At 36.7% G+C, this 10650-nt stretch overlaps 1 protein-coding gene across 3 annotated transcripts in view; it reads left to right on the top strand.

Annotated features, from left to right (window-relative positions):
* Positions 1-10650, top strand: part of KYNU (kynureninase) — a 156895-nt gene that overhangs the window by 51491 nt on the left and 94754 nt on the right. For all 3 annotated transcript variants that reach the window (XM_017523238.2, XM_017523236.2, XM_017523237.2), the window contains one exon: positions 825-907. In XM_017523238.2, the coding sequence (XP_017378727.1) occupies positions 825-907 (83 nt within the window). The remainder of the gene's footprint in view (positions 1-824; positions 908-10650) is intronic.

Below are 10650 nucleotides of genomic sequence, written 5' to 3'. Positions count from 1 at the left end.
ACACACACAAAATAAATATTATGATCCCTGGAGACCCCCCTGCCTGCTTACAGAATTATCAAATTCAGAGCATCATAAGGATACAACAATGTAACAGCACTCAGAGGCACTTCACCTTAATCCTCTGTTTTAATTTCTTCTTCTATGGCTTTCTGTATTTGCCTTCTTCATTTCACTGAAATTTCTTAAAAATTGAAGTACTCTATGTATTTTGCATTTTTCTACTATGACTCCTGGGATATTGACTAGACTAATAAAATTGAGCTGAAATGTAACAGATTAAATTGCTAGCACATAGGTCAAGCCAAGTAGTGCTGGCTTTGATTATTCCTAAATTTTGTTATTTACCTATAAAAGGGTATGAGTATAATCATATTTTATATACTTCTATTAAATTTACAGATTTAAAGCCATTTTTAAATGTCAATTTATAACTATTTCAGTCTCTAGCCTTATAAAATAGTATGTAAGTTTTAGTATAGATATTACATTCTACAGGTATAAAAGCAGTGTCCAAATAATTTTTAAAATGTCAAAATAATTAAGACCAAAACAATTAGACTCTAGAATGTGGCAAAATATAAAAATAATATATAAACAATCTCCCTGCTTCCTAACAAAAAGAAAATAAAAAATTTTTAAAAAGAGAAGTTAAAAGACATTGATCCCAAGTATTATATATTTTGTTTTAAAAAAGCTTTTTTATAAATTACTAACATATTGAAAGATCCACATAGAAATGTTTATTTGCTAAAGCTGATATTTGAAATAATCACACGCATGCACACAAAAGTTAAGAAATGTTTGTCCTTTTTTAATTTCAGTGCAGCCTATGGTCATGAAGTAGGGAAGCGTCCTTGGATTACAGGAGATGAGACTATTGTAGGCCTTATGAAGGACATTGTAGGTAAGTACAAAACACTGAAGTTTTTCCAAGTGAATTGTAAAGAGATATTATAATTTAGTTATGAACACAGGTTATAAAGTCAAAATCTTATTGAAGGGCATCATGATTTTCTATTTTAATCTATAACAATAAAGAGGAAGAATATTTTTAACTTAAACTTGTTAATTCAAAGATTGCTATTGTGAGCATGATAAGGTTATTTATATAAAAATAAAATATATGTTATTATTTTTTCTTGTATACCTTAAAAGTAATATTTATCACACTCATGAAAAGCACATGCATTGTATTAATTTATAATTGAATAAATTTCATAAAAATCAACTGAAATGAAATTTTTATAATTTCACTATTTGATAAAATGAACATTTTGACTTGCTAAAGGTGTAAAACACCAATCATGTTTTTGTTCATTTCAATTCAGTCTTTGGTGATCTTTTTAAATTTTAGCTTTATGCTACTGAAAATCATATAGCTGATGCTGTTTTTAGACTAAATCATGCTACCCTAAAGACAGTTATATATACTATCGGTAGTATTTAAGGTAGTTTTAGATGGTAAATGTGTTAAAATTTTGGAAATAGTTATTTAATTGGCTTCAATATTCAGCATTGTTTAAAATTTAAGGTACTGAACAAAAACATTATTGATATTTTGAATTGGAGTGGTGCTATTTGGAACTTTTACAGGACTTAGGGAAAACTCAAGTTTTCAAATCCTTTGTGAAAGCTTATTGTCTTACAAGCAAACATAAAAATATCTTTATGGCTTCATTCCACTTGAATCTTGACCAGTAATTGAGAGAAAATCAATATGGCTAGAAGGGAAATGGAGTAAGGAAAGCTGGACTTAACGCATAGAAAAAACTATGGCAACTGGCAAATCATTAAAATCTAGAGAGTATCTTTATTTAGAAAGTAATTACTGATTCTTTGCTATATGTCATGACTTGTGGGAGCTCTGAGGACATAAAAGTGAATGAAAGCTGGGCATGGTGACACACATCTATTATCCCAGCAGCTTGACAGTCTGAGGCAGGTGGATTGTTTGAGCTCAGGATTTCGAGACCAACCTGGTCAACATAGCGAGATACCATCTTTGCAAAAAAAAAAAAAAGTCAAAAATTAGCCAAGCATGGTGGTACACAGCTGTAGTCCCAGCTAGTTGAGAACCTGAGGTGGGAGGTTAGCTTGAGCCTGGGAGGTCAAGGCTGCAGTGAGCCAAAATCATGCCATTGTTCTTGAGCCTGGACAACAGTGTGACACCCTGTCTCAAAAAAAAAAAAAAAAAGAATAAGAACACTCACCATCCCTATCTTTATGGACTGCCAGTAAAGGAAGATGCAAATAAATCCAAAAGTAATCCATGTAACTAAGTAAAATACAAAGAAATATAAAATTAATCACACTACCAAAGAAACATAATTTTCCAATTGATGTAGGCCTGAACACATGCATGTAACTACTCTTTTTTCTAAAATCTCACTAAAGAATTCTGAATGGAATAGAAAAAAAAATTACAAAGTCTAAAACCTGAAAGACAAAACAGAATGACAAAGGAGATGATATTAATGATATCTGGAGAGTTGGATGGCAGATAGACAAGTGGTAATTGCCTTTGTCAGAAAAAAAAAAAAAAAAAGTAAAGCAAATCCTAGGCCGGACGCGTGGCTCCCATCTGTAAACCCAGCACTTTGGAAGGCTGAGGGGGGCCGATCATGAGGTAAGGAGTTCAAGATCAGACTGGCCAACAAGTTGAAACCCCGTCTCTACTAAAATGTACAAAAAAATTAGCTGGGTATGGTGGCTCATGCCTGTAATCCCAGCTTTTTGGGAGGCTGAGGTAGGACAATTGCTGGAACCGGGACCTGAGAGGCAGAGATCGTGACACTGTACTCAGCATGGGCTACAGAGCGAGACTCCATCAAAAAAAAAAAAAAAATCCTAATCTCCCAGTGGCAAAAAATAAAAAGTCACCTGCTTTACCCTGCTAGTCACCTGACCATGAAGAGAGCCAAATTCTGTAAAATATTTGAAGAATAAGTTATTCTGTAAAATATTCTGAGCCAAATATGAGTGGTCATAACCCAAGGCACAGTCTCAAGAGGTCTTAAGAACATGTGTCCAAGGTGGCTGGGTTGACAAAATACATCAATCTACACATGTGAGATATTCATTGATTGGGAGTTGGGGGTTGGACACCAGCATGGGTGGATAGTGGGAGTTTATAGGTCATAGGATTATAGGTGGAATCAAAGACTTTCTGACTGGCAATTGGTGGAAAGAGTTAAGTTATTATCTAAAAACCTGGAATCAATAGGAAAGAGTGTCCGGGCTAAGATAAAGGGTGATGTAAACCAAGGTTCTTTTTATGTAGATAAAGTGTCTTAGGTGGCTACCCTTAGATACAATAGATGACAAATGTTTCCTATTCACACCTGTAAAGGGTTTAGTCTCTAAGTTCATCTCTTCTGGTTTGGGAGGCCTGAAAAGGGAAAGATTTAGTTATATTTATAGAGATTCTTTACAGACACAAAATTTCCCCCACAATAGAGAGCTTCGTAGGGCCACTCAAAATATTGCAAAGTGACATATTTTGGGGTAAAATATTTTGTCTTTGTCATTTTATGTTATTCCAGAGTAAGGTTGAAAAGTAAGCTATATTATATAGGATTAAATAAAACCCATCTGGTGAGATTTTTATGGTTTTTAGGGTGTTACTTCCCAGGCCTCTTAGGAATTTGGGCAAGAGAGAAACCAGGTCAGAGTTTAGTCGAGAATCACTTGAACCCAGGAGGTGGAGCTTGCAGTGAGCCGAGATCATGCCACTGAACTCCAGCCTGGGCAACAGAGTGAGACTCCATCTCAAAAAATTATAATAATAATAACATATTGAGTACAAACTGAGAATCCTCCCTTCTATGATAAATACAGAGAAGTGATTGAAAAAAAAATTAACAAACATATAGCAACAGTTAAAATTAGTAAGTAGAAATCTGCATAGACCAGAAATTTATAGCCATTATTGAAGAAAGGAACAGTCAGAAATCTGAAAGTAGTATTTTTGGAGCAGCACACGTGGAGTAGGCTCCATGTAGGACTCCAGGACTAATTTGCTTGGATCTGGAACCCAGGGCCAGAATCTTTGACAGCCAGGTCCAGTAAAGGTCAAAACCAAGAATCTCCTCCCACACCAATAGATTCTCAAAACACGGTGCGCTTGATCAGGCTATCAGAATTACCTAGAGCAGTGCATATTCTGATGGAGAGAATTCTCATCCGAACAATCCCGAATTGCATTTAAAAATGTTCAAAATTGTTGTGTGATAGATAAATCCTTCATTTGTGTTCATTTGTTAGAAGCCAATTCAGACATTCAAATGTCTTAACATATAAGCAAACAAACAGACCCAAAAAACTGAAAAAAGAATCGCATTTAATTTGACCAGAGGATACGTGTTTCTCTTAGCTGTGGATTTTTTTTTTCACTTTTATTTTGTTTCCTTTCAGAACATAAACTTCATTCTAATCCTGTTATTTTGTTCTTAATATTTATCATCCTCTAAAGAGATGTTAGAATGTTTATGTACAAGCTAGGGAAATGGTAAAGTAATATTATTCAGTGAGATTTATTTATGAAGCCAATAAAACCTGCAAAAAGGTTTCCTTTGACCATTTAAAACTTTACAGCTCTATTGCAACTTAGTAAATGTGCAAGAGCTTTGTTGCCCAGTAAATACATTTATGTCACATAAAGATCACTGAAATTTCAAGCCAGCCACCTCTCATTATTGTTACTAAGGAAAAATAAAAGATAAGAGAAAGACTAAATGTTCAGTCTTGTTTAGAAAAGTAAAAGGAATAAACTTCTTTTAAATTTCTAAAAGAAAATTTGTCAACCATAGTTGCGGGGGTTTTCTACCTGTCTTTGAAAAACCACATAGTAATGTAATTTATATTCTGGCCCACAAGACTGCCCCCACTTCAGATGCCAGTCAGAAGTCCTAGGAACCACCCTTACTTCTGATGGACCACCTGTAAATTCAAGGATTTCCACAGTGCCCTCCACAGGTTTCATAATTTGCTAGAGCAGCTTGCAGAACTTTACTTTCACTTTACTTTATGTTTACCAGTTTACTATAAAGATACAATTCAGAAACAGCCAATGGAAGAGATGCATAGGACACGGAAATTGGGAGCTTCCTTGCCTTTTCTGAACCTGCCACTCTCTTGGCACTTAGATATGTTCATCAGCCCAGAACCACTCTGAGTCCTACTGTTCAAGAGTTTCTATAAAGCTCAATCCCAGCCCTCCTCTCCCTCTGGGAGATCAGTGGGTAGAGCTAAAATTTCACCTCTTGTCCCTCTAATCACTAGGTCGTTTTGATGAGCAGCCCCTCATCCTGAGACGACTCTCAGGGCCACCTAAGTCACTTAATTAGCATCAACTCTCTTGTGATTTAAGGGGACTTGTTGTGAATAACAAAATACACTTTTATCACTTGGAATATCCAAGGATTTTAGAAGCCCTGTGCCCGGAGCTGGGAACAAAAAGCAAATATTTCTTGTTATACCACACCTATGGGAAAAAGTTCATTTAGTTTTCTGCATTTTTGTATTTGAATGCTGCATTAGTTAAATCAGATGTGTTTGGTCTCAAATGTAATGTGTGATATAGAGAAGAAAATTTATTTCTTAAAATGGCAAAGTGAGTTTTGTAGACCTGAAACTTCATAAACAAAATATTTATAACTTTCCCAGTCTCAAACTGTTGTACTGGACCAAGCGTAGAAAGTTAGCACCAAGACAAAAGTATGCCAGATTGCAGGGTCATTTATTATGCCGGCGACCACAGAGGACTCACATCTCTCCAGCCTGTGGTGTCGAAAGGAGGGTGCCAAGACTTTTTATACCCAAAAAACCACCTTGGGAGTGGGGGTGAGGAGCGGGGATGGCGATGAAAAGGTTTCGGACATTCCACGGGCCAGGGGATTCTGTAATTCACCTCCTGGGCCGAGACGAGGGCGGGTGGTCTCCGGACATTCCAAGGGTCAGGGGACTTTTGTCAGTTTGTTACTTCAGTGGTTTACAGAAGTCAAGATAAGCATTTGTTTAAACATTATCTGGGTAGTGATAGAAGTCACAGATCTTAGTTACTTATTACAAGTCACAGGAGCCAGGATGGAATTCGCCTGGGCTGCTTATTTTAGTTATTACCGGTAAGCAAAGGCTAGCAATTCTGGCACAATATCACAAAACCTTACATGACAGATGCATTGTCACATTTTATTTGAAGTCTTTTCAGTGGTCTGGGTTGTAAATCAGAGTTATGAAGGGTGTGACAGCTCCTATGGTTGGAGAGTTTAGAGCCACAGGAATTTAAGAAATTTGCCATGCTGGCTTGTCACGGAACCCATGACCTGACCTGTAGGTAACTTAGCTTCCTTAAACTTTGGGTATATCTTTATCAATAAAAGAGCATCTGTTTTGGTCTCTCAGATCATACTATCATCTCCAAATTTTTTTAACTACCAAAATTTTATACATATTAGTCAGAGAAATGATCCTTACTTAAGTCAAATTGAAAAATGAATAAACCAGGTACAGTGGCTCACGCCTGTAATCCTAGCACTTTGGGAAGGTAAGGCAGGAGGATTGCTTGAGTCCACGAGTTTAAGACCAGCCTGGGCAACACAGTGAAACCCCACTTCTGCAAGAAACACATACACACAAAAAGTAGCCGGGCATGGTGGTGCATGCCTGCGGTCCCAGCTATTCGAAAGGCTGAGGTGGGAGGATTGCTGGCACCTGGGAGTTTGAGGCTACAATGAGCCATGATCATGCTGCTGCACTCCAGTATAGGTGACAGAAAAAATATGTATATAACTTTACTCAAACAGACTCTTTTAGAATGTGTTTGTGTGTGTGTGTTAATTTTATTTGCAATAAAATTAACCCATACAGCTTCCCATTTTGCTTTGGTTACTAAGAAGTTCTGAGAAAAATTTGATCAATTTTGAAGTAACAAAAACATTTCATAAATTCTAATGTGTTTCTCATCTGAATGTACTATGTTGATACTTTCTATCATTCTTCCTCAAATAGTTTTGTATTACAATTTATCTCACACACTCTTTGGACGTATGGTTTAAGTGATGAAATAATTAAAATAATTGTGTTGTAACTGCAGTAAAGACTAGCAAAGGCCAAATTTATTTTTCCTGCTTGCTAATGTTACCAGTAGCGAATCCATATGGGTGTGCCGCAACCTCAATTCTTGCCTCTTCAGAAGAAATCATGCAACTGAGGGGGCATAAGGCAGGAGAGATCACAGTCAAGTTTTGGAGCAGGAGGGAAAGTTTATTAAGACTTAGAGCAGGAATGAAAAGAAGTAAAATACACTTGAAAGCGGAGGCAGACAACTTGGGAGATCAAGTGTGTGGTTTGACCTTTGACTTTGGGTTTTATTTGTTGGCATGCTTCTGGGGGCTTGTGTCCCTCCCCTCTGATTCTTCCCTTGGGGTGGGCTGTCCTCATGTGCATTGGCCTGCCAGCACTTGGGAGGGTCTGCATGTGCAGTGTGTTTACTGGAGACATGTGTATGCTCACTTGAGGCATTCTTCCCTTGCCAGCTGAATGTCCCTAGGAGGTCATGTAAGAGGCATCAAAATTCTGCCGTTTTGTCTCTTAATGTACATGCTGAAGCCTACTCACCCAAATCCTGAGATACTGGGAAGTTGCTGATCACCAGTTTCAGGTTTTTTTCTATCTTTTGGGAGACTGTCTTTCCCCAGCACTGGATGCAACCAATTATTATTTTAGATGGACAGTTAGCAACTGCCTGACCATTACCTGATGGTCACCTGACATTCTTGGTGATGGGAGGGAGCACTCTCCTGCCCTGCTCATGTCTGCCTGACTACCTTCTGTAACCCTAGGCTATCTAAATGTGCCATGAGCAAACAGACAGGTTGTATATTTTGGATCATGATTGAATCTTCCATGTTTTTAAAACCACAGCCTTTAGTTTACCATAATTTTCTTTTAAAAAAAAAGGGAACAAGAAGATAATAAAAATTATTATGTAATTGTGTACCAATTGATAGAGTGGATAAAAAAGAGAAAGAAATAATAAGCATCCCTATTTATTCATAGACATAGAAAAACTTCAATTTCAGATGAGAAGAAAAACTATGAATGAAACATTTTATAAAGAGCCAACAATTCTGCAAAACATGGAATGACTTTCCCTTATAATTAATGTCATATTATCAACATGGTAGAAATAACATTGCTGAAGAATATTATTAATGTTATTATTAAGCTTACTTTTCCCGGGATACATAAAAATCACAAAGGATTAGCTACATGCATTTGACATTATAAAAATGGTGTAATGTGACCATAAATTTGTTTTATGAAATTTGTGACTGACCCTCAAAGAAGCAATAATCCCTGGAAGCTGTCCCCCCCCCCCACAGTTACAGACCCTCAGTCATGCACCAGCCACTTCTAAAGGCCGCTGAAATTTGTTACTTGAAAAATCGAGTGTAAAGGTCTTGGAGTTAGCCTAATTACAAACCTTACAGCCAATCCATAATAATAGTTTCATCTGCTAAATAAAATATACAGAACATGGTATGGCAGTTATGAGACCCATAATGAACCCTCTTATCCAAAGGTAAACAGCTTAGGGCCTTGTCATTTCCACTTTGCAAGAGATTTGAAATTATGTTAGGATTAAAAAGGCACAGAGTTGGTTATGAGCTTGGGTCTCAAGTCAAATACACAGAGTATTTTCTGTAAACCATGCTTGAATCCTAAAAGAACACTCTTATTTTATTTTTTCTTCTACAAGAATTTCAGTCCGTTAGTTCATCTCTTTTCACATCAGTTTCCTCGGTAAGAAACGAAGAAAATCAGAGTAGGTACCACATTGAGTTGCTATGCAGACTGAAATAATACAAGTCACATATTTAGAAGTGCTGAAATACTTAAGAGATCCATAAACATTAGCTTGCCAGGCTTTGAGAGCAGAAGGCAGATGCTTGCATTTAACTAAGCTTTATCTTCTGGTAAAGCAAAAATATGATGTTCAATAAACAAACAAACAAGAAATAAACAAGCAGAGAAGTGCTCTTCAGATTAGAGCACTGGCTCATACTCATCTCAGAAGTGATTCAAATCTTGACATTTATTGTAGTGAGTCATTGATCTTATAAAGTAAAGATTCTTTCCAAACCTGCTAAGATTTCTGGAAGCATTTAAAAAATTTTTGCCTCTACATAATTGGAGCTCTCGATGTTTCCACATTAACTCACAATAATTAGGAAAAAGTAAAGGAATAAAGAAAAACAACTTGAATAAACTTTGGCTAACTTCTTAAAAAAAGATTGTTAATTGAATGTTGATGATATTGAAACATCTTAGAACAATATTGGTTTCAGAAATCTAATTTGAACCGAAAAAGATAGTCCAATTAGGTAAATAATCTTTTGAAAATACAAGGCATAACTTGAAGATATTGTGGCTTGGTTCCAGACTGCTGCAGTAAAGCAAATATTGCAGTCAAGTGAGTCACACAAATTTTTGGTTAACCAGTACACATAAAAGTTATGTTTACACTATAGTGTAATCTATTAAGTATGCAATAGCATTACATTTAAAAAGCAATGTGGATACCTTAATTTAAAAACAATTTTATTGCTAAAAAATGCTAACAATCATCTGAGCCCAAAGTGAGCGCTAATCTTTTGCTGATGGCGGGTATCTTGCCTCTGTGTTGATGGCTGCTGACCAGTTGCGATGGTGTTACCTGAAGCTTAAACCGGCTATGGCAATTTCTTAGAACAAGACAACAATCGGATTTGCCACGTCAATTGACTCTTCCTTTCATGAAAGAAGTCCCTGCAGCTTGTGATGCTATTTGATAATATTTTACTCACAGTAGACCTTGTTTCAAAACTTGAGGCAATCTTCTGAAATCCTGCCACTGCTTTGTCAATTAAAGTAATGAAATATTCAAATCCTTTGTTGTCATTTCAACAATGTTCACAGCATCTTCACAATCTTCAAAATCTTAGTGAACCATTTTTCCTTGGTCTTGCATAAAAAGGAACCCCTCATTTGTTCAAGTTTTATTATGAGATTGCAAAAATTCAGTCACATCTTCAGGCTCCACCTCTAATTCTAGTTATTTGGCTATTCTACTACATCTGCAATTATTTCCTCCACTTGAAGTCCTGAATCCCTCAAAGTCATCCATGAGGGCTGGAATCAACATCTCTCAAATTCCTGTTAATGTTAATATTTTGGCCTCCTCCCATGAATCATGAATGTCCTTAGTGGCATCCAGAATGGTGGCTTTTTTCCAGAAGGTTTTCAACTGACTTTGCACAGATCCATCAGAGGGATCACTATCTGTGGTAACAATATCCTTCAAAATGTATTTTTTTCCTTTTTTTTTTTTTTTTTGAGACAGAGTTTCGCTCTATTGCCCAGGCAGGAGTGCAGTGCCATGATCTTGACTCACTGCAACTTCCTCCTCCCAGGTTCAAGCGATTCTCCTGTCTCAAACTCCCGAGTAGCTGGGATTACAGGCATGCACCAACATGCCCGGCTATTTTTTATAATTTTAATATTGGCCAGACTGGTCTTGAACTCCTGACCTCAGGTGATCCACCCACTTTGGCCTACCAAAGTGCTGGAATTACAGGCCTGAGCCACCGCACCTGGCCTTTTATC

This window comes from Cebus imitator, unplaced genomic scaffold, assembly GCF_001604975.1.
Source record: "Cebus imitator isolate Cc_AM_T3 unplaced genomic scaffold, Cebus_imitator-1.0 Scaffold27, whole genome shotgun sequence".
Taxonomy (NCBI): Eukaryota; Metazoa; Chordata; class Mammalia; order Primates; family Cebidae; genus Cebus; species Cebus imitator.
The sequence above is the reverse complement of the archived record's forward strand: the minus strand, read 5'-3'. Positions and strand labels throughout refer to the sequence as shown.